Here is a 26,001-nt window from a genome sequence, read left to right on the forward strand (position 1 = left end):
CAATTACATGATGAGTGAAGTTGTGAAAACAATATTTGTTTAGGCGTTGTTTAACATAATCCACTGTGTGAACGAATATTATAGAATTTATTAATCAGCAACTACTTCATTTCTCTAATGAACGTTCATTTCTAAATGCTAATTACAATGACAAATCGATCATATCATATTTGAAGTCTGACTTTAATTACATTATTATTTTTAAATATTATACATATTTTTAATGCTATTATAAATATATAATTTAAAATGTATCATTATATAAATGTGTGTAATGGTTGACACTAATAAACATATGCACCACGAAAGTTACGATATTACTGATAAACATTATTTAAAATTGTTATATGATGTATTTATTTTTACATAAATGCCATCTTGTACAGTAGCAAATAAGTTTTACTTCAATCGCGTGTGAACCTTACGCGCACTTTTTTTTTTCTAAGAAATTAGATTCCTTGAACTTCTTAACCCAACTAAATCACAGGTCTATATTTGATTGGTTAAGAATGTAATGAGCAGTCGCTAGTACCTAAAAATAGATTAATAAAAAAATAATATTAAATTATGAAAACTTGAAAATTAGTATCAATTCAAGTTCTTACTAAGTAACTTTATCTAAACAAATAAGAATCATGTATCAACATATAACAATCATGTATCAATCTTTAACATCGTATCACTTTGATTTGATTCAGAATTGCCGGAACCTTGTATCACTGGTATACATGCAAAATCAAAAACATTATTTATAAGTTTTTATTCAGTAAAATTTTCGCCTGAGTTGCTACAGCCATTGCTTCATAATTGATTAATTCTATATCACAACAGGTAGCATTGATTCAAGTTATATTTTTACTTCGACCTCTAAATTTTAATTATATGTATTTTGTATCTAAGTTATATGAATTTTGAGTAATTTGCTTGTTTGTGGTCGAAGATAGAAAAGCTATCATCGGCGCTTTAGTGATTAGTTTACTATTGATTAACTATGAAATCATTTTCAAAAATCTTGCTATCTCTTTACGGATTTGTGCATCATTCACAGAAATTACTTAGTAATTATCTAAATACATTTTTTATATCTGTGTCATCTAATGAGCAGTCTACAAAACTTCTCCAGTTGTGCAGAAAATGTTACCTTAATCTAAATAATTATAACATCAAGGACTACTACGTACATGATATACGCAATCGTGCCAGTATTTTCTTATAATAGATGCCTAATATTTGATAAAGTAATTTATTATGTTTGGTCTTATCTTAATTAAAAATATCCTAAAAATTTTATATATATTATTACACTTTACATCTTATACATTTTATCTTACAAATATTAACTATTTTGTTTCTAATCAATTATTTATAGGTTACTCCATTTAATTAGTCGCGTTGATAGCTATTTTTAACCAAAATAATTATAATTTAAATTTTTCATTTTTTCAAATGTTACACCCCTTAGAAATTATTGAAAGAAAGTCAACCATTTTTGAAAATACCAGAAAAGCCTTAAGTATTGCCGAATTATTCTAAGATATTAGTACAGCAAATATTGTTTATAAAAATAGCAATTAACACAAAATGCAAAAAATCTTAATATTTTGTTCGATTCTGCGTGAACAATGTCGTAGATACATCAAATTATGATTAAATTCACGATATTTACATAATATTCATTCATAAACAATCATTTGCGTGCCAAGATTACAAGATACCCTCAACTATGTATCCAAAGTGCATTCAAAAAATATTGTGGATAGAAGGTTAAATCCAATACCCCACCAAAGGACAATTGTTTATCGATATAGTATCGATAGAACTCCAAAATATTTGTTTACATGTTCCTATCTTTACAATACCGCATTTTTGATCTATGGATGTCGATATTATTCCAATAATTGCAATTATTCTTTCATTTGGTGCTTACATCTGGTAGGCACTACATGGCGCTTGACCCGGGCGTCCATTCACGCCCGGGTCATAATGCTGCGTGGCCGAGAGATGCCTAAGTAACCGGGAAAGTTTTAGTGAGTTAATTTTTGTATTTTTATAATTAGTTTAGTGAGTGAGTTAATTATTTCATTTTTTTGTTCGAGTTCAGAGAATAATTGTGAGTATATATCATTTAGATAGCATATATTTGTTCTATTCCAAGCATTTATTTAACCTTTTGTTACATGCACGCGCCAACAACAAATTTTGCCGTCATTACTATTGCGTCCTCTTCAAAATGCCGAATATTGCACTCTTAAGGGTTCAGTTTTTTTGGAATGCTGTAGATCAAATATAGATTGCAAATAATGCACTTTTTATAAAATTATCCATATATGTATCTCATTTATATGTTGAAAATTTTAGGAATTTTGCGGTGAGAACTTACAGTCCGACGTGTGTCTTGTTAAAAATATTTGCGCATGTATCAAAAGGTTATTTAAATAACAAAATAAATATATTAATAAAGTTACCTCTAATTTGACTTACAAAAACTTGTGTTAAACACACATTTGTCATTTAATCGGAGAGCAAGAGTGTTTTGTTTATTGAAGTGAAACTTCCAATTTGGCATTAGTTAGATATATAACATTAAAGACGCGTTTCAATTGGAAAGTTCAGTTTTCTAAAGTGAATTTTGAGTTGCTAAAAATGTGATATGAATATATTTTATTCGATTTATTTGGTAATAGAAAAACCACATATATACTACTCCTTCTAAATTCATAACTTTTTAAAAAATTGTCATTACTATATTACTATATATTACTTTTAATTTTACTGGGGTATGGGCAAAAATCTTCGAGTCTGTTACAAGTTATATAATAATCAAATAATGTTGAAACTCTGCTAGACGTTCATTCGGACTTACAATTTTATGTGATTTATTTAATATTGAGTGTGCATAGTTTCATCAGTAACTTACACTTATAAACATTTTTGTTTTGAACAATTAATAGTTTATTGAATAAAATTCTATGTAAATATATTTTACTTTGAAGGAAGATCCGAAGCAACTTGTTTTACAATGGTGCCATTAGACCCTTGGATGCTCCACTTGATCAGATCAGATGACCGGGCAATTTATGAGAAAATGATCAATAAAAGTTGAGTTGTAAAATTATTAGAATAAATTTTGTATAATTTGAACATGTCATGTTACGAATGAAATAAAATTGACTCTCGATACAAATGTTATTATGTTTTAATTTTACTCAAACATTTTTTTCATAAAAAATATATAAAAGTATTCTAATTTAGCATTACTATTGTACATCTTCGGAAAGGATTTTGCCACACATAAATATTGTTTTTATGAAACTTTGCATAGCGATCGAGTTTATGATTTGAATAATTATTCTAAAATGTGAATTGGTTTAATTAAAAAATTTCATTAAAATTTGGAATAATAAGCATGCTTTTAGCACATATACCGTAATTGTCATAAGCAGTTAAATAGCTAAGTGATTAGGAGGATACATTATTATATTATTTATTACAAGTACTATTACATTCACATATCGGGAATTTTTATGAAGTCAAAATGCCACATACGGTTAGTTTATATATTCACTTTAAATTAATTAGTCTTAAACTAATTAGTTAGTAGACACTATATCAATTTCAGACTTTTAGCAGCAACTCGACGTTGCATTCTGCCTAAAATGTACCTGATTGTAAACATGATAAATTTTAGAACGAAGAAAAGCTACTGTTATGCAATTTGTTTTGTATGAATTTGTGATCATTGAAGAACATATGGCATATATGTTCATATTTATTATATGTGAATTTTTGGTAATTTTCTACATTTTTTTTTTTAGTTTAAAGCAATTTCCTTAAGGCATAGCTAGTTGTTTCCAATGACGTTACTTAGCGTCTTGATACTTTTTTATCATTCCACAGATAAGGTATATTTTTCTTATATGTATGTATTTTTCATGAAAGTTTGTTTTTTGAATTACTAGGTAGTTTTTTCGTATTTAAAAAAAAATTAATTGTATAATGAAAAAGGGTAAAAAATACTTTGAAAATAACTAATAGTATACTTTGGACTGTCTTATCACTGCTTTGGTTTATTCCAAGAATAAGCAACTTTTTTTTATAAAAATACTTTGAAAATAACTAATAGTATAATAATAATATTTTGGACTGTCTCGCCACTGCTTATTCCAAACATAATCAACCTTTTTTATAATAATACTTTGAAAATAACTAATAGTAAATTTTGGACTGTCTTACCACTACTTGGATTTATTCCAAAAATGATAAACTTTTTTTTACACACAGGCTGCATTTAAGTTTTAAAATGTTGTGGTTCAATTATCTTCAAAACCAATTGAATTTTCACAAAAATATTAAAATTCTCTGTAATTATATTAAATATAGTGCACAGACAAGTGCTTATGTCCTAAAATTGTAGCTTATTATTCCAGATTTTATTGAATTGGTAATGTTTGAAACAAATGTTTTGATTTATCAGTTATCACACCTCAAAATCAACTTTTGGCATAAATGACTACAATATGTTTTCAAACTATGATGAATTTTTAAAATTTAACACAGACATACATACATTTTTCAAATTTGGTCTCATTTGAGTCTTGAAATGTCGAGAAAACATAAAATTAGCAAATCTTATTTTTTTATGAAATCATAAACTTCTTCAGGAAAAAGGGTTCCTACAAATACTCCTGATTAGTTTACCTGAACTCTCCACTATGATCATTGTTGCTTTTGCAATAATTTTTTGCATGTAAATAAAATTATGGACTGCATATATGCTAAAGCCTTAATATGCAAGATAATAATAAAAATATTTGTTCTATCTAATTATGGAAATATTTTAATTGACATCATCCTGTATATATTTTTCGCAGCGGCACTGCGTTCATTCCGATACAATAATAAATAATACAAAGGTCATTATGTTACAAAACATCTTGATGGAAATTATCAGTACAACATACTGAATTGAATAGGCTACTTGCACTTGTATAATGCTAATACAGTTGACAGATTTTTAAACAGTTTTGTGACAAATAATAAATTTTATTGTAAGTGGTCATAAATGTTAAAAGTTGTAGTAAATAGTATAAGTTGGATATGTGTTTCTTTGTGTAATAGTGGTTTACATAAATATCAATTACTAGTGTTTGTTTATGGCTTATAAATACAAAAAGTGCATACCTTCAAAAAAAAATTCAATGATTTTTCAATAGAAGTTCTGAAGGGGTCTATTTAGTTTTAATGCATTGCGATCAATTTGTTTTTTTTTTATTCTCTTTATTGAATTACAATCTGTCTTTACAAAAAGGAAGACATTGAGTAATTTTGAAGATATATGAAATATTAAACATTGAATCTAAAAGGTTAGCAATAGTAAGCCTTTTCAATTTTGATATATTAAAATTAAATTTTGTGATTATGCTCAATTATTTTTAAAAGTATTGTGAACAAAATTTGTGCTACAATTTATTTTGAAGAGGTTATGATACAATTAGCTAAACCTAAAATTTCTCAAAATATGGCAAATAAAATTTTGTTTCTACAGTTTTTTTACAGTCTTTTATTGCATTATGTGGAATATGATACATATATATATATACATATAATTCTGCACACGGTTTTCTACCCTGAGTACATGTATTTTACATTTGTTTCTGTTTCTATAAATAAATATAATTAAAATTATTTTTTTAATTTGCTTTACATCAAAAACTATTCTTATTATCTTACATGTACATATAAAATATTTCAGTAAAAGTAATCCGTGATTGATTTTAACTATTTCCAATAAATGGTACCTACTAATGGCAAATGATCTGAATTGATTGATGAATTTGGTGATCACCCAAAACCCATAACTGCAATATTTAATAATCTGAATGCTAAACGATTATAATCAATTAATATTACAATAAAATCATTATTATTGAACATGTTCTACTGATTTTACTAAAAATATTTATTTAGTTTTGCAATTGTATTCATTTATAAGTGTAATAGATAATGTAAACAACGACGTCATTAATAGCTCTTACGTATTACTTTGTATACAATTGATATATCATATGAACAAGTTTTTTTTCCATTCGGTGAGTAAACTTGTAGAAATTTTTAGGAAAATATAATGTAATTTTTTTTATTATAACGTAATTTTTTTTTAATTATAAGGTAAATTAATTTTTTTTAAATATTTTTTGCCTATTATTTTGTGAAAAGCAAAATTTGAACGATCAGTGGAATTTTTTTTTTAATTAATATTTTTATCATTATTGTCTTTGTTTTTTAAATATCTTTTGTCGATTATATTGGGGAAAGCAACATTTGGATGATAAGTAATTTTTTTTTAATTAATATTTTTACTATTATTGACTTTGTAAACAAGTCAATTAGCCATTTTCAATTAAATTCATTATTCTATACGATTATTATGCAATATTTATAATTTTGTTTCACTAGATTTAATAAAATTATATAGAGCACCCCATATTTTTTATATCTGCCAGCAATACTGTAAAAATAGTTAGAAAAAGTAAAACATTAATTCTGCACATATATACCAAAATTTAATTAAAATATAATTTAGTACATTAATAAAAGGTGAACCACTGGGTTTTCCTTTTAAAATTCTGTCATTTGTCATGTTTTTCTATTCAGATAGATTGTAATTTATAAGTAAGTTAAAAAAAAAATCTGCATATGCGTTTGAGTGCGAAAAATTTTAGAAGACTTCTCTAATATGATCTACTTGAACTAAAAAAATGAATTTTTAATTTAAACTTTATTTTTATTATATTGAAAAATGCAAATCTGATTTTAATTGCAATATTAATGTGTAAATTTGATATAGGAATACGTTAAATTTAAATTTGAATTGAGGTATGAGTTCTTAGTTAAAAATAGTGAAAAAATAGTGGTATATTTTTAAATATTTCTGTTAACAAGTTCATTCTATTCATCATCATTGCAACTTAAATCTCAAATTTTAATTTAACTTACATACATATAATACTTCTTCAATGTGGCTTACTCTACGTACATATATATAAAGTAAATGCATACAAAGTAGGAGTATATTTTAATTCAAATTATATATTGTCACTTACGATTACGACAAAAGTATGTAAATTATTAATAATTTATCTTATTAACATTTGTACATTCTGACAATTCATATAAAAAATTTATGTTTTCAAATATTTTGTTCAACAACTTGTGTAATTCAGATTCATTTTCACAACAATCCGTTTTTTTTTACTGGAGCTATAAATCATATGCCTTTTCAAATAAACTTTGACCATTTCAATGGTCAAAAATAATGGACCCAGAACGAAATGTAATTCGAGGACTTTGGCAACATGTGGGATCATATTTTTTTATGTGTATGAAGTGGTAAATGCCCTTTTCTTGCGCCACGTGGTGGACAAAGACAAGCCATATGTACACCAGTTGCGAATTACTTAAAATTTTATTTTTGAGAATATAATGTACCTAGAATTCTATTGCGTTATGGTGTTTACAAGAATGTTGTATTTAGTTTATAACAAGAATGCTATTTTTTATGTAGCCTTATTGTTGAAGCTATAAAGATCTTTCTAATACACGTGTTACTGATAACAAATAGTAGTATGTCCGAAGGCAGGTCCATGGTGTGCAAATAAATGATTTCCTTATCCTTCGTTGTCTATCATTCCCATTACCACTATCCCCCTTTTTACACATTTTTTTATATATTTTCCTTTCCATAAAAAAAAAACAAAGTAGATTAATAGTTAGCAAAATTAACATAAAAATAATAAAAAAAAAAATAAAATAAAAAAAATATTTTCCTTTCCATGCTTCCATGCTTCCTGATCCTGCGCGTCGGATTTCAGTTCCCTGTATTTTCTCTTCTGGCGTAAGTCGTCAATCATCTGCATTCTTCTTCTTCCCATTCCTTTCAGTCCAGTGGTTCTAATATTTTACAATTATTAATCTTTATGGTTTTTATAAATTTATTTTTGTAAATATTCATGTCAGTAATATCAAAACTATTCTCAGTGTTCTATGAGCTGTTCTAATGTATTTTCTAATATATGGCTTTATCACAACTCAATGGATGTCCTTTTTCTATTTTTTTTTATTATTATATCTTTTATTTACAACTGTCCAGTTATGGACATTTAATAAATTTGATGAATTTACAATAGTCGGCCGAAAAGGGACATTGTATACTAAACTTTTTCTATATGACAAAATTTTTACTTCAAGCGATTGCCAACCTGTGATTCTCTGTCTCTTAGGATATAATTTTACATATTTTGGTTTATTATTTTGTAGCCTTTCAATAAATTGTAATATATATTGACCATTCAGAAAATAAGATCGATCAAAAAGTTAAGAGTGCAACAATTTTAAAGGTTGGAAACCACTGTTCTACATACTTGCTTCAAAAGTGTAATGTGACATTTTGCAGGAATGCTTTAGAAGGGTATTTTTACTTCGAAATATATTTGGGTCTGTATTTTCAAGTGGACACGCATACCATTACATATTTGTACTTGAATCTTGAAACAACGTGGTTGCAAGGCCGAGGCACTTACGATGGCACTATTGGCACTACGAACACACATATTCTCATATATAAACTTTTTTTTTGTTTTCATCTCATTTATGTGTCTCTTCTATAAAACTTTTATAGTACATTTACAGTTTTTGTAATTTGTTTACTAATTACTTTAATTACATTCAAATTCATTTCATGAAAATAATCCTTTTATAACATTCAGGGTCCTTGGCTAATATTCACGCGAAATAGTTTGGTATGACAAACACACCATGCCAAACTATTGTCTGATCGACTCAGAACGGCAAAAAAATATTTTAATTAATTAATAATTGATAATTCTGTATTTCTGTTAATGAATAATTAATTGATAATTCTGTATCAACCAAGTATTGTCTTTGACAATGCATCGTCTTGTAATTTTTTTTTTTTTAAGTAAAATTTCTTTAGACGCGACTAGGGTGTAAATCCGTACAAATGCAACGCAAATGCGTTACGGCAGAACTGTACGTCATTTTCTTTTGATGAAATCACTTCTATACGGGTCGATTATTATTAGTCGTCGTGTATATGAATAGAGATCTGTCGTGGTATGTGTACCGGCATCGACGTTGTATGCGTTCCGATATCAACAAGGAAATCGGCGTATGTGTGCATCACGAGTGTTACCATATTACTAATAAACATTATTCAAAATTGTTATATGATGTATTTATTTTTACTTAAATGCCATTTTGTATAGTAGCAAATAAGTTTTACTTCAATTCTTTTTCTCTTTCTTTATTTTATTATGCTTTTTTGAAAAACATACCATGCCAAACCATTGCCTGATGGACTCAGAGCGGCAAAAAAAATTTTTGTATATAACTCTGTATCAACCAAGTATTGCCTATGACAATGTATTGTCCTGCATTTTTTTTTATCCTTCCTTATACGTTGTTGATTACTTTATTATACTTTTTTTTTAAAGAAAACACTGAGATGTAATTTTTTTTTGGAAAACTACTAACAGTTTTTCTTTCTTGTTACTTATAGATCTTGCTATTTTTAATTATATACATTTATAGAAATTGAAAAAAAAAAATTGGAATAGTAGAATATCCTTAGGGTAGAAAACCATGTACATAATTATATTATATCTCAAAAATGTTAAACTGTAACTGTAATTCATTTTTCAGAAAGCTTTTCTTATTCCTCATTATCTTATTATAGATTTATAATTTTGGTAGGTGTACGTATCGGTATCTTTATAAACAAATTCTGTCTATAAGAATAATCAAAGCATTTTTTAAAAAAACATCTTTGTACGTCATTTTTTAAGTTTGTTTTACAATTCTTGCAGATGTTTTTAGACGTTTCTGGTGTCACACTATATCCTTGCCCAAGGGACTTAAGACGCCAATATGATTGCATTTTTACTAAAGATGCCCTGCAATTTCTGGCGGATATCATTGCACAATTCGATCACAGAATTGAAGAAGTTAGTATAAAATTTATTAGAAATATTACTATGATTCTTTTAAAATAATGTTTAATTTTATAATTTTGTTAAAGTTGTACGCAAAGCGACTGGAAATGAGATCAAAGATTTCTCAAGGATGGATGCCCAAATTTTATACGAGTAAGGAACGTGATGATAAGGTATGGAAAAAAATAATGTAAACTATTGAAGTAGATATATTATTTATTATTTTAAAATGATATAATTTGTGACACAATCTAGCACTATATCATAAAAATAACATATATAATACATACACATGTCTAACACTATTCATCATATAAATTATAAACTATTATATAATCACATGATTAACATAAAAATTTATTTATAGAATAATATTGATTAGGTAGTAAATGATATTTTTATTTTAATGTTCTGCATTTCTAATTCTCGGATTTATATATAGACAATTATTTATATGTTTCGACACTAAACCAAAACTAGTAGGACGCATGGCAACCTGCCTTAAGGCAAATTGCTGGAACTTCCCGTACCGTAATTAAAAATCTTGGTACAAAACCCAAAAAAATTTACACAAAATTTGTAAACATTACTAAAATCTCTAGAAAATATCTGATAATTTGATGTGCATATGTCCAATGAACATTTTTGACCGCCAAATGGCATTTCTTTTTAACTTATTTTTATTGAGAGTCCACAATTGCTAGACCTGCCTTCCCAATCAGTTCTTCATCTTGCCAATACAAGTAAAATGTTTTTTGAATTAATAAAATCGGTGATCCGTTTTCTTAAAAACTGAGTTACTGTTTTTGGCACTTTTTGCCCCGTATCTTTAGAACGGCTAGACCTGCCTTCGCCAAAAACTAATCAGCACGTCTCCTTATCAATACGAATCGAATGTTTGCTGAATTATTCAAATCGGTTGATTGGAGTTCCCGAAATCGTCGACGAAAATTTGTATCCGCCCACGCACACATTCACATACACACACATACATCCATTTTTTCTAAGGTATGCCAAAATGTTCAGGACTTCTGAAACGTAAAGATATATAAAAATTTTCATTTTCGATTTTTTTGCGTTTACTAAAACTTACCCTACAGGAAGTTAATAACAGAAAACAACTAATAAACAAAATAACAACAAAATAATAATAATTTAAATAATATTGAAATATGAAACTATAATGAAACATTTTTGAACAAACTCATTTAAAACAAACTTTATTACATTATATTTCAAAAAAAACACAGGTCATTTTTCTTAAATAGAAGATTTGCAAAATCTTGTTTTATTCATTTAAATTTTTTCTGTATCAATAAACAAAGTACTTCTTCTTTTTTTATTTTTGACAGTTATTCAAATTTGATTAATATCAAAATAGTGAAATATCACTCAATATTCAACTTCATATTTTATTGCTCACTTTTTTATTATTTTGGTTTTTGACTCTTAGGGTCAATTTCCAATTTATTACTTGATTTTTCTTATCAAATATCGTTTTCTATAATTTTATTAATTTTGAAGTGACTCAATAGTTAAATCAGTCAACTAGCAGTTTATTCTATTATAATAATGAAATAATTGAAATATAAAAATATAATATATTTAATTTTTCATTTAATAATTATTAAATTTTAATAATTTTTTATTACATAATTTGTAAGTTTTGGGAAATGGGATGTCCTTCTTCAATTTTTAAAAACAAACCAAAAAATTCTTCATACATTTTACACTTTATATATTCAAAATCTGAAAGAATACCCTCTTTACTTTTTACAAAGAAAAAACATTCAAAAACACACTCATTATAAATTGACTCATAAACTCGCCTAAAAAATATAATTGATACTCTGATAGATTTTTTATTGAACAACTAGAAATCATGTATCCATTTTACTAGATTTTTCTTACAATTAGTGTTTTTATAGTGTGTGCTTGTGATGTTAATCTTGTTTGATTGTGAAATAAAAATTTGAATTGTTTTTTTTGATTACTTTATACCTATTCTGAAGTTTAGTGTTTGTAGAATAATCTTTATGAAAATTAATTTTACAAACAATTTTCTTTCAATCAGTTGTCGGTGAGAAATTAAAAGTGTGTTTTGTGTACAAATCATATTTTATTAATGTTTAATGAAGTATTACATTTTTAAATTAATAGTTTAGTTTTTTTTGAAAAAGTGATAATATCCAGAAAATGACTACTGAGTAACTACTGAGTTGTTTTTTCCAACATTACATGCCCTTGTAATATACAAAGTCCCTTTTCGGCCGACTATTGTAAATTCATCAAATTTATTGAATGTCCTTTACTGGACAGTTGTAAATAAAAGAGATAATAAAAAAAATATCCAGAAAATTAAAAATGTACGTAAAATATATATTTATATATTTATATGTGTCGGGTATGCGAAATTTAATCATCGGTATGAATTTGATTACTTGTGAGAAACTTCCTAAGAGACAATTCTCATTACTAAATTTAACGTCGTATCTTATTTCATAGCGGAAAAATCGGCGACAGTGTATCATCCTCTGGTACAGATTTATTGACATGAGAAATAAAACTATTACATAATATATTTTAAAGTATGATTTATGAAAAATAATGCGGTAATTAAATATTGAAATTAGTGGTGTTTTAAGGCAAATTGCTAGAACTTTTCTCACCGAAAACTAAAAATGCCAAAACTTCTCGTACCTAAAATTTGTAAAAAAAACTTCTTTTATATTTTGAAATTTTTTGAACATTTTTGCCGTGTAGCAGTCCAACGGACAAACATTGCTTCGGAACCCATAGAAATGTTAGCATTTACTAATTATTCCTCTATTATGTTGCGACTTAATGGTTTAACTATAATTAATATATTACTAACTATAATATACGCTACGCATATATCCGATTCTCAGTTTCTCAACATTGTATTCATCCCAAGAACTGTTGTTACATTGTATTAACTCATATCGAGTAACAAAAGTATTATAATCAAAAATAGGATCGATGAACTTTTTCCTAATGCGTACGTGATCCTCTGCATATGACGCAAGTAATTCCTATGAATTTCGATCGGAGAATCACATAATTTGCACCCACACATATAAATGAAATTTAGTTTATTATATCCTAAAAGGAGTAAAGCCCCTCTGCTAAATTAAATGTTTTACTAGCTGTAAGTGGAATTCTGTCTTAAGGCAATTAAGGCATCATAATTATTCTGTCATAAGGCATAAGAGTAACTATAAATTTGACAAAAAATTACTTTTTTTAAAAAAAAATTTTTTTTTAGGAAACAAATTTTTTTTGGAAACAAAATTTTTTTGAAAAGAAAAATGTTTTCTTCATTTTGACATATTTTGGAAATTCTGAACTTTTTTTCAAAGTAATCGTATTGCTTGAACTGCATAAAGACGAAATGTCAAAGCGCGCAAGTGCCGCGCCGCCGTCTAACGCATAAGCATTGGTACGGAACCCATAGAAATGTAAAAAAAAATTATACTTATTGTTAAAATCTCTACAAAATATCTGATAATTTGATGTGCATATGTCTAATGATCATTTTTGACCGCCAAATGGCATTTTTTTTTACTTTTTTCATTAGATCTCCGAAACCGCTAGACCTGCCTTCATGAAAATTTGATCAATGCTTCATCTTGTCAATATAAGTAAAATGTTGTTTGAATTATTCGAATCGGACGCTCCGTTCTCTTAAAAACTGAGTTACCGTTTTTTGGCACTTTTTGTTCCGTATTTTCGGAACGGCTAAATGGCTTCTGCCTTCGCCAAAAACTAATCAGCACGTCTCCTTATCAATACGAATCGAATGTTTTTTTAATTATTCAAATCGGTTGATCCGTGTTCCCGAAATCGTCGACGAAAATTTGTATCCGCACATACATACACACACGCACATACACACACACACACACATACATCCATTTTTTCTAAGATATGCTAAAATATTCAGAAGGTTTTGAAACGTAAAGATATATAAAAATTTTCATTTTCGATTTTTTTGCGATTACTATAACTTGCCCTACGGGAAGTTCATAAAGCCGAAATGTAACTTAATGAAGGCAGTTGTGTAATTTTTCTATAGACAACATCTCAGAGTATTGATGAACGGGAAAATGACAGTATACATTAAGAATATTGTGTTTAATTTGAACTTATTATGATATTACAATAACATCTAACGAAATTGGTTGATGAAGAGAAAACTCTATAAAATATCTCACAATTTAATGTGCATATGCCTAATAATCACTTTTGACCGCCATTTTTTTTTATTATTTCTATCCTCTAAATTGTACTCTTTTTAAATTTATGTTATTGTTCATTACTGTTACTTGATGTTGATTATTTAGCAGTTGTAACAAATATAGTAATTAAAAAAAGTATTTTTTTAAATTTTGTTTGATCTCAAACCGCTACTCCTGCTTTTGTAAAAATTTAATCAGTACTTCATTTTGTCAATACAAATAAAATGGTTTTTGAATCATTTAAATCGGACACTCCGTTCTCTCGAAAACTGAAATTGCCTTTTTTCAACTATTTCTCCGTATTTTCGACATGGTTGGACCTGTCTTTGCCAAAAACTAATCAGCACCATCCCCATTAATAGCAATCAAATGTTTTTTGAGTCATCCGTTAATCCGAGTTCTCAAAATCGTCGACGAAAATTTGTATCCGCACCCACACACATACATCAATTTTTTCTAAGGTATGCCAAAACGTTCATAAACCTTTGAAACGTAAAGATATATAAAAATTTTCATTTTCAAAACCGCTGTAGGTAATTTATTGAAATGACAAATTATTTTACTATATATAAATAAAGTTTAAAATTACCTTGTATCAATTTTTTGCAAGAGTAGCCCAACCCCCACCATCACTAAGGCATTAGGATTTAGAGCACTTCTTAGACTTGAGTGCTTAGAACATAGAAAACCTAAAGAACTGATAACTGTTTCTAAATAGTGATAATATAAACAATATTATCTTATTATATATATGACTTCCTAGAAATATGTGTTTATACCCGAGCACTTTGACAACGTGGCGTTATATGATACTATACATTCTTATTTTACTAGTTGCTATTCATATTTCATTTAGTTGCAAATAATATAGATACACTTTATATTGTATAGTTGACTAGATATAACTTAGAAGATTTACTAGAAATTGCATGCTAAATCCTGAATTTTATTGTTCTGAAAAAAGGAAAAATATGGAGCTTTTTAAAAATTTTGGAAAATATTATCATCTTGGAAACAATCAATTTTCTTACCTACCCAATATGTCAAGTTTTTCACTTTGACCAACGTCTATGAAATCACATTTACTGTCGAATTGATTATTCAACAATCTTTTCATCTTGTTTACAAATTTTATTTATTAGAAGAATATCAAGGAATGTGTGCATATTGATGGATTGCACTTCTTTCATCGAATGTGCTAATATAAACCAATCAACTGTTATTAATAATTTACTGCGTTTTTGCATAAACACAATTAGTACGACATACCAGAACTTCAAAACACCGATAATTAACAAATTTTTACAAATATCCTTGTTTGTTTTCACTTCTTGCTCACAATAACATGCAACAAATTTTAACTAATCAAAAGAAAACAATTAATTCACACAATTCCAATATTGCTAACAAAAGTGATATACTGCCCAGCTAAAATATGTTAAATCTGGCAACTGCGCTTGCAGCACTAGTGTGACCAAGGTAGCAAAACATTGACCACGTCAAGCGCTGTTGTCAACTTTCTCACATTATTGCTTGATGTTCTTTATAACGATGCAAAATAAATATCAACCCTTGCAACACTTGCGAATTGCGAGATTAATATGTATTTTGTCGCCATCCGAGTGGAAAGGGTTAACATTTGAAAAGCAACAATGCAGTTACAAACATAATTAGGGAATCATAGATAGAGACATTCAATTCATCTATCACTTTTTTCCAAATATCTAAATTATGGTATGTAACATGAAAATCCTATGCAATAAAATTGAAAAAAAAAACAATTACAAACCCTAAGGGACCGATTCTGCCGCATAACAGACAAATGTTATGGCAAGGCCATGTTACGTAATATGATATACATTATGGTACTGAATCATACTAAATACTGTCAAAATGTCATGTTTATGCTGTGTAATCAGGCGTTTTACACATAAACTGCAACGTCACTCGTATGTTATGAACCTGAGTCACAAAGACCCTGTTATCTATCATTGTGTTTTTGACATTTGTGCAGTTTCTAGGTTAGATTTTCTATATGACAACCTGAGAAAATCGCCTGACTGTACAGCAACCGTATAGCTTTTGTCATTATTTAGAACGAACTTGTATGGAAAGTTCTTCATAACATAGTCTTGCATAACATTGGTCTCTTAATATAATTGAATATGCCAGACATTAAATACAATTATATAGATAAATATACATTTTTTATATATCGATTCTAAACTACAATATTTTAAAGCAAATTACTCCAAAGATTTTCTGACCTGCGCTTTTCACTGCAAAACTCCAACTGCTGTGATTTTCCAATATTTTTCTACTTATATACTTGCATCAAGTAGTACTTTGGTCTCCTGCCAATAAAAAATAAGTAAATCTTATCGTATTCGCAGTACTCGTGATGTTTGCTCTGAGGAAATCAAATAACGTTTTATTTATTTATCGAGTGATATTGACATAATCAATAATGATTTGATTTAGCTGCATAACTAGAATATTATGTATGTACTAGAATATTTGGCTTATGTCTTATATCATATATCCAAACATTAGTCTCAACTTATGTTCATAAGACTAATTGTAAGTAAGTCTTATCATTGGCAGTACTTGTGATATTTGATATCAGCATCTAATTATTTACTTAATCAAGGAGTGATATTTACAGAATCAATTGCGCTTTTTGTCTAACTAAAATCTTGTGCACATGTTTTCAAAGTAATAAGTTTCCAACAGAAATTAGGAAGTGGAACCACATGTGTGGTTGAGGTTCTTATATTGCATATCTCTAAATTGCCATTCCATGTGGTCTGTCTCACATTACATTTTTGACAATTGTCTGGTTCTTTTCTTTGCATCTCAATGACGTTCAAGGATATTTTCAAAACTTGACTGGCCTATTTTTTCTTCCGAATTCTTTTTAAGGCATTCAAGCAACGTCTACTCATTAGTTCAATAGCTGCCCTGACCGTTTATAGAGTAACCTTATAATTATGAAATTAAATTTTTACTTTAATGGATATATAAAAGACTAGTATTTTATTTGGTGAATTCATGGTTGTAAAGAAAATCATCAACTAACACTGGTGCAGTGGAAGATTTTGGACCCATCTAGTTGGATAGTCAGATCTTTAACCACTAACCCCCGGGAAAACCTGTTTTCTTATAAATAATACTCTGATTTTGCTTGAACAAGAATTAGAACTATTCTTCTGTATTCTATAAGTTGTTGTGATAAAATTCATTAAAGTATTGTATTAGAAGATACACCTGCCAGCAGTTGTTCATTCTGTTTGTGGCATTATTATTATTAGGTATTTTTAATGTCCAAAAAGGCTATTTTTACTAGTCATTATTTTCAGATTTATATCAAATACAAACTGAACCACTAAGAGTTCACAACCAGTTGTTGATTCATGTGAACATAAATCCGGGAATTTTTTGTTGCAAGACCAAAGCTAGTAACATAGAGCCACTGACATGCTATGTTTATAAACAATGATAAAATAATTTCTCTTGCTATTAAAATTAAATTGCAATTGTAATGTGGAGTGGCATATTGTTGAACTATTTCACATTATAATCTCAGGGTCGACCACCCAATCAGTATTGATTTTTTTTTTTAATTTTATTTTATATGAACTATAATCGGTCTTAATTTAGTCTGTATAAATTTGAACGCATGCTCTTGGTGAGTAGACGTAGTCAACCAATCATAATCAGGTAAAATAACGGTATTTATCTTTAAATATGGGTATATCAATTTACAACAAAAGATTCATAATACTTACGTTAAGTAAAAATACTAAAAAAAGTTCACCAAATATCGTGCAAAATGTAAAACATCGCACAACTCTGATTTCATTCCATAAAAAAATTTGATCAGTGTGTTCAGTTCGGTTTTTACATAATTATACCTGGTCTTAGATCTTCCAAGAAACAAGAAATATAATTTCTATTTTAGAGTTGGCGAATCGATCCTTTACCTGAGAAACTTGGCAACAGAAACGTAGATTTGGGAGATGTATCTCCATCCAACACAATCCATTTTGTGGATTCTTTAAATGCCAAGGTTCAAGGCGTACAGGTAATAATTATTTGGGAAATATTTACTTTACAGTTAAGATTATTATATAATAATTTCCAGGCAATGGATTAATTGTATCAAGCAATTGAATTTTTAAGGGATTAAAGGATATTTTATTTTTAACGGATTATATTCTCAGGTAGATTTTGATGATGGGCATTGCCCAACTTGGCGAAATACTATTCAGGGAATTTATAACGTGTATATGGCAGTAAATGGAAAGTTACCAGGAGTACCCATAGATATAGAATCATGTCCAATTTTAATGTTAAGACCACGTGCATGGAATATGTATGAACATCATTGCATAGTAAGAGGAATTAAGATCAAACTTACTAGCAACTTATGTATTTCAAGCTCGAATCATATTTTTAGATAAATGGCAAAGTGGTACCTGGCTCTTTGTTTGACTTCTCCATGCTGATGTATCATTGTGGAAAAAGATTAGCTAAGAAGCAATGCGGTCCTTATTTTTACTTATCAAAAATTGAAGGTCCTAACGAGACTTGTTTATGGAACGACATATTTATCTGGTCTCAGAAAATGTTAGACATCAAACAAGGAACTATTAAAGCATGTGTGCTTATTGAAAATATATGTGCAGTTTTTGCCATGGATGAAATTTTGTATTCACTCAAAGAACATTCGTTGGGACTTAATTGTGGTATATGGGACTACTCGGCTTCTATAATTTCTAAATTTGGTAAGGAGTTTTAATGATACCAACTCAATCCAACAGGCGATAACAATTGTATACATTCTAGGATTCAAGAAGTCCTTTATCATACCTGATAGAAACAAATATGTTAATATGGACAAACCTTTTCTGGCAAACTATATGAAACTTGTGTTGAAAACTTGTCACGAGCGAGGAGCACCAGCTACTGCAGGAATGGCTGCTCTCTTGGTTAAAAATGGAAAATCCAAAATGTTAGTATTTTTGACTGCAACTTACCAGACGGTACCATAATACTTTTTATTTCTAGATCTCTGGAAATCGTAGATAAAGTTTTACAAGCAAAAAGAAAAGAAATCCATCTAGGTTTTGATGGTTTTCTAATTTATGATCTAGAACTAGTGCCTTACATAAATGAGGTAGATGAATTCGATAAAACATTTTAATTATGTATTTCCAAACTATAATAATCTATTTTCAGTTGTGGATAAAAGAGAGAAATAAACAAGGTCATCAAATATTAGACATTAAGGAAAACGATCTTTTTCTGTTACCAAAGGGTGGTGTCACCTTTGATGGTCTTATTAATAATATAAAAGTATCATTACTATTTATTTATCACTGGTTTGAAGGTAAGGGCCACTTTTTTCTAAATGGTGCTGTTGAAGATTCAGCAACTGCTGAGATTTGTCGATCACAAATTTGGCAATGGATTAGACATTCGGTACGCCTAAAGTTTCAGAAAAAAATTCAATAATCTGTCTTAAGAAAAGAAAATTTTTTATATTTTTATTTATAGGTGGAGTTTGATGGCGAAGATGTTCCTCAAAGTGAAGTTAATTTCCAAATCGTTGTAAAATTACTTGATAAAATTACAAATGAGTTCTGTAAAACTCTTTGTAAAAGTAACCATGATATAAAACGCATGACCGCTTCTAAATTTCTTTTGCATGAAATTATATTATCTCGCGATTATCCTGAATTTATAACGACTTTTTTGAATGATAATCATAAATTTCGAGCATTACATAATAAGTCTGAAGCTTTGTTCAGTAAATTGTAAGTGTTGAATATGAATAAACTATAGAAAAAAATAAACATATTGTAAACATATAATTCAAATACCATATTTTACTATAATATACCATGTTTTTCTATAATAACTATTAGTTTTTAATATTATTTTTTTATTAATTTTTATTGTTTTACTGCTCATTACTTACTTTAATATATTTATACAGAATATTATTATCATCAAATTGATTTATTGACCATGTCGATTTTTTAGCATACTTCTTTATTTTTCATACTTTTTTATAATCTATTCTTTTCTTTTTATGATTCTATTCATTGTTCTACAAAAAAATATTTTCACATTCTTCAAAATTTGACATCATATTTGTTTTTTACATAATTTTTTATTTAACGCAATTTTTAATTTATATCATAATCTATTCAGTGTTACATCTATACTATATATGGTATTTTTTATTGCAGTTTCAAATATAAGTGGATATCAATACTGTGATGTAATAAATATATCATTATAATATATATCAATTTATCTATTAACTTTGTAACAAGAGTCCTTGGCTCTATCCCATTTTACAATTTGATATCAACAAGTAGTGATATCAATTTTTGCTTGAAAATATTAACATAAAATACATTTCTAACAATAAGTGAAAACAGGTCTTAACCGTCATCAAAAAATATATCATTAATATTTGATAAATTATTAATATTTAATATTTAGATAATTAAATTCAATCTTTCAAATGTAGATATGCTCATGGTAAATGAACAAAGGACAACCTAGTCCTCTGTCCACTCTTAGGGTTATGGTCAGGTAAAATAACGGTATATCTAAGGGTACATCATTTTACAACACAATGCTTCTAATAATTTCGATAGGTAAAAACTATTTTAGAACATCATGCAAGAAACAAAATATCACTATTGTTTATTGTTCAATTTATCTATTAACTGTAAAACCAAAAGACCCTGGTTCTCCTCGTCCCGTTACAACCTGATATCACATTTTCTCCTTAAAATATATCTCTAATTAAAAATTGTCTTTCCTAGACATGCCGCATAAAATTAATTATATATAATCAGTAATAAATAAATTTTGATATTGAAATTTTAAATTAATTAGGCCAATCGTAAAATTACCTTCTGAAATTATTACTACTATTACATCAAATATCAATTATTATTATTGTTCAAAAAAAGTATGAAAAACAAGAAAAAAATATCAATTTAAAGCTTACTTCAGTACGAAATCAGATTTTCACTTGAACTTATAGATTTCAAATACAATCTCAAGTAAAAATGGCGTTTCGGGGGCATTGCTGGAACATACATACGCTTATCACTTTCAGATATTTTGAATTATCCGAACGAAATAAAAAATATTATATACATGTTTATATTTATTGATTTATTCGTTGAATTGGCAAAAAAAATACATATTTTGAATTTGATTTGGATAGCTGGGCAAGAGCGGTAACAGAGTACAAAAAATATTCTTGATTGAGATGATTTTTTTTATTATTAATTACTTCTTTTACAGTTTATAAATTAGTAATAATTTTTTTTAACAATGGTCATCAATCTATATAGACCACATTACAATTATTTCACTGACTGGCTGACTACCAAACTATTGTCTTCAGCTTTTATACAAAATTATTGCTTACTAATATGTTTACAAAATCTAACAGTAAGCACAATTGGTGGCCATTAATTTCCAAATAACTTACAGTGCGTTTCGTAATTGTGAAATAAAATTATGGCTCAAATTATGCTTATAGGATAATATATCTAATATAGGAACCGATTCTACAGTAAAATAGACCAATATTACATAGGGACTCTGTTACGTAACGCTTCTCATACAAAATGGTACTAAATACTATCAAAATGCCTTGAAAACCTAACCCAGGAAACGCAGAAATGTCAAACGCACAATCTTATTATAATTGCATCTTTGTGATGTGGCTTAACAACATATGAGTAAAGTTGCATTTCATGTGTAAAACGCATGGCATTTTGACAGTATTTATTACCAGCTGTGCCTGCGACTGTATTCACGGTAAATGAATTTCCAAATAACTTACAGTGTGTTTCGTAATTGTGAAATAAAATCATGGCTCAAATTATGCTTATAGAACACTATATCGGAACCGATTCTACGGTAAAATAGACCAATATTACATAGGGGCTCTGTTACGTAACGCTTCTCATACAAAATGGTACTAAGTACTACCAAAATGCCCTGAAAACCTAACCTAGGAAACATAGAAATGTCAAACGCTTAATCTTATTATAATTGCATCTTTGTGGTGTGGCTTGATAACATATGAGTGAAGTTGTATTTTATGTGTAAAACGCCTGATTGTACAGCAAATGCATGGTATTTTGACAGTATTTAGTACCATTTTGTATGGGACCATTCTTACGGCATAATCGACTCCCATAATAATCTTCATACAAAAGCAGAGTGGTTAACCACCAAGTTGCCCTCTCGAGAAATATCTAACAGATTATAGAACATCTAGTTCGGCTTAAATACAAAAAATATATATGTATAAACAAATTATTTTAATTTTGTTATTCCAACTAATTGCCGAAACGGCTGGACCAATTTTGACGGGACTTTTGTGTAAAAACTAATAATTTAGAAAAAATATTTACAACATTAAGTTGGCAAAATATTTTGTACCTTGAGATAAGATATGATGAAAAAAAAAATAAAAAAATAACAAATGAACAAATTATTTTTTTTTTAAGTAACCTTACGCGCACTCTTTTTTTATTAAATTTAACGTGAACAAAGTCCCAGGTACAGCTGGTAATAAATAAAATAAAATGCATACTTCAAAAGGAACCTTTTATTATAGTCAAAATCTTTTGCCACTAATAGACTATTTATTATTCTCGAACAGTTTGAGAAGCATCTTGCGATTTTTGCGGGTCTTTTGTGTTGGGTCCTCAGGACACCGCAGTGGTGGGGAGAAACGCCCTTAATTTTGTTTCAGATTTTCTGATCTGAATTCAGTTCAATGTGTTGAGTTGTAAGAGAAGCTTCTATATAAAATGATATAACAGTTGACATTTTTGTGTTAAAAAAAAATTTATAACAAAAACAAAATTTAGAATTTATATTTAGTGTTAGTGATAGTTTACATGTTAGTGATAGTTTAGTTTTACATTTTTGTGATATTAGATATTAAGTAATGGATCGTGAAAGTAATCTAGAGTTTGCAGAATGGTTCGAAGTGTTGACTCTTCTAGATCAGAAAAAATTTATTAAAAAGGTACAATATTAATTACTATTTTTTACAAGCTAATATTCACTTACAACGAATCGGTTTGTTTTTGATGAAAAACATCCTGTCCGCCATTTTTTTGCTTTTTTAACGTTTCGCATTATTTAGAATTTTTTAATATTTGTTGATAAAATACTCGTTGTTTATGATTTTGTGAAAAGAAAATTCTATTTCAGTTAAAATAAAAAACTATAATAGAGATTTTTTACAAATCAGGTTCAGAATGAGATCGATCAGTTTTCCAAAATGAAGGTCAGACTTTAAACGCGTCAGTAAAAAAAAATAGAATTTTTAAAATTTGAAAAATGTTATTTCAAGATCTCAGTTTCCCAAATAATCAGATCGGTTAATATAAAAATTCTTCTACTAATTGTTATAAATTTTCATGCACGTGTACATATTTGTATTTATATGTATTATGTTGTCATAAATATTTTTCTTTACTTTTATGGCCCCTATGTCGTCTCAATAAAATTTCCAAATTTTGCTTTTTGGATACAATAAAATTTTGGATACAACGCTTCACATAGGTTTTATTACGCCCAACTAAACACGTTTTGTATAAATTTAGTACATTGAAGATTCAATAAAATCATACATGGGTAGCTATTTATTTTTTAACTTAAAAAAAAAACGAAAATGAAAATATTTACGTTTCAAAGCCTTCTGAAAATACCTTAGGGAAAAAAATGAATTTTTGTGTATATGTGTGTGGTATGGATACAAGTTTTCGTCGACGATTTCAGCTTAACCGATTATAGTGATTCAATTAACATTTGATTTCTATTGATGGCGAAACTTGCTGATTAGTTTTTAGCATTTTTTTTTTAATTTTTAAAAATCTTCAAATGGTAATACGTGGTGATATCCAAAATTACCCCCCACCAAATATTACGTGTATTTTAGTTACGAGAAAAGAATGTATTTTTTTAACATGTTTGGATTTTTTTTTAAATATCAGTTAAAGAACACGCGTGAAATCTTGCTATACACCTTGCTCCCCAACGTGATATTACGTGATTTTTTTTGTCAAGCCCCCTTTACCCCTATAGTGTTACCTGATTTTTTAAAGAAAAATTTTTTATTTTTTTAAAAAACATTTCCAAAAAAATACAATTTTTTCTCGTAAATAAAAATGCACGTAATGTTTGGTTGAGGAGGGGGGATAATTTGGGATCTCCTGGGGGGAGGGGGTTCTAAAAATCCTTTAAAAATCTATCACGTGATTAATGGACGCCTCCTTATGTTTCAAAGCCTTCTGAAAATACCTTAGAAAAATCAATCAATCAATTTATATATACGTGTGTGTGTGGTATGTTTGTATGTACGTACGGATACAAGTTCTCGTGGACGATTTCGAGAGCACAGCTTAACCGATTAGAGTGATTCAAATAGCATTCGATTTCTGTAGATGACGAGATTTGCTGATTAGTTTTCAATAATAAAAAATATACATTTTCAAAAAATTTCAAATATTGCTAGTTTTTTGAGTTAGTCAAATGTGCGGTACAAACTTCATAAAATAATTTACTTTCGAATCAAATTACTCCATTTTATCAAATAATATTCATTATTATTTCAGAATGTTATTATTTTTATTTCTGATTATAAAGATTGGAGACCATAAAAGTTTTGTGTACTAATTTTTTCTTCGAATTTGAAGCCAACTTCTTCAATAAATCACCACTTGAGTGGTTCTTTTTAAACAATTTTAATCAAGACCGTTGAAAGATATATACAATATTTTACGAGTCAAGAGTTTAGAGTAGACCTTGAGATTGTGACTGACATAAACAAAAAATCTTAAGTATGTGACTAAATAAATAAAGTCGATAATATTAATTATTATTTAGAATTAATCGAACATCTTTGGGAGCGCCCATTAATCACGTGATCGATTTTTAGGGATTTTTGTGAATGTGATATTTGAAATTCCTTTCTTCCCCCCACCAAACAGCACTTGTATTTTTAGTTACGTAAAATTTTCGAACAAAATTTTTGAATTTACAAAAAATTCGTAATATTTTTGTTTTTTTTTTAAAAAATTAGGTAAAATAAATACACGTGATATCTAAACAGACCCCTGCCTTCCCCACGTCCTTTTTCGAGATTTTTTGTCAAACCCCCTTTCCCCCAAAAGTCCCACGTGATTAATGGACGCCCCCTTTCCATAAATAATTTTTTAACTCCAGCACTTTAACATTTGAAACATTTTAGCCAAGTAAAATAAGTTATTTTAAATAATTTATTATTAATAATAATGATAAATTATTTTTAAAAATTACATAGTTTATTAATAAATAAGTAACATTTTCTATCAACTAAACAATTTTGTTATTAAAATATTATCGAGCCTATCCGAGAATATGCTTTGTACTCTGATAAAGTAATAATAACAATTACTATTTGCGCAGATTTTTTTGTCATTTCTTGATAAAAAGATGGTAAATAATACAATAAATATATATAATTTCTAATCAAACATTACTAATTACTAAACTATAATAAAATGTCCGGTGGCGTCGGAACCGTGTGGGCTGTGTGGGCTTGAGCCCACCCATGAATTTGATGGGGGGGCTCAGCCCACCCATCAATTTCAAAAATTATATGGGCTAATATCTCTAAAAAAATGAGACCA

At 28.0% G+C, this 26,001-nt stretch overlaps 1 protein-coding gene, 1 long non-coding RNA gene and 1 pseudogene across 2 annotated transcripts; 2 read left to right on the plus strand and 1 right to left on the minus strand.

The window, feature by feature from the left end:
- Positions 1 to 1,925: 1,925 nt before the first annotated feature.
- Positions 1,926 to 10,022, plus strand: LOC113383275. Its single transcript, XR_003367727.1, has 3 exons — positions 1,926 to 2,110; positions 2,994 to 3,098; positions 9,885 to 10,022. It is a non-coding gene; the product is annotated as an uncharacterized LOC113383275 (long non-coding RNA).
- Positions 10,023 to 10,117: 95 nt separating this feature from the next.
- LOC113383428 (malate synthase-like) lies at positions 10,118 to 20,092 on the plus strand. The gene is made up of 8 exons (XM_026621695.1): positions 10,118 to 10,183; positions 18,231 to 18,353; positions 18,493 to 18,663; positions 18,729 to 19,056; positions 19,118 to 19,283; positions 19,340 to 19,448; positions 19,511 to 19,753; positions 19,829 to 20,092. The coding sequence occupies exons 1-8, from the start codon at positions 10,118 to 10,120 to the stop codon at positions 20,090 to 20,092; spliced, it is 1,470 nt and encodes a 489-aa protein (XP_026477480.1).
- Positions 20,093 to 22,577: 2,485 nt separating this feature from the next.
- The window catches only part of LOC113383429, an 8,492-nt pseudogene continuing 5,068 nt past the window's right edge, over positions 22,578 to 26,001 (minus strand).

The sequence above is a fragment of the Ctenocephalides felis genome, unplaced genomic scaffold (genome assembly GCF_003426905.1).
Source record: "Ctenocephalides felis isolate EL2017-DRISC unplaced genomic scaffold, ASM342690v1 CF-g0.4_SCAFFOLD_03570, whole genome shotgun sequence".
In the NCBI taxonomy this organism is placed as follows: domain Eukaryota; kingdom Metazoa; phylum Arthropoda; class Insecta; order Siphonaptera; family Pulicidae; genus Ctenocephalides; species Ctenocephalides felis.

Excerpts from the sequence above, each read along its gene's own strand:
- LOC113383428 (XM_026621695.1), top strand. The coding sequence starts at position 10,118 with ATGAGATCAAAGATTTCTCAAGGATGGATGCCCAAATTTTATACGAGT. Across the intron at positions 18,354-18,492 it reads CCAAGGTTCAAGGCGTACAG|GTAGATTTTGATGATGGGCA; the intron begins GTAATAATTATT and ends TTATATTCTCAG. Across the intron at positions 18,664-18,728 it reads TGTATGAACATCATTGCATA|ATAAATGGCAAAGTGGTACC; the intron begins GTAAGAGGAATT and ends TCATATTTTTAG.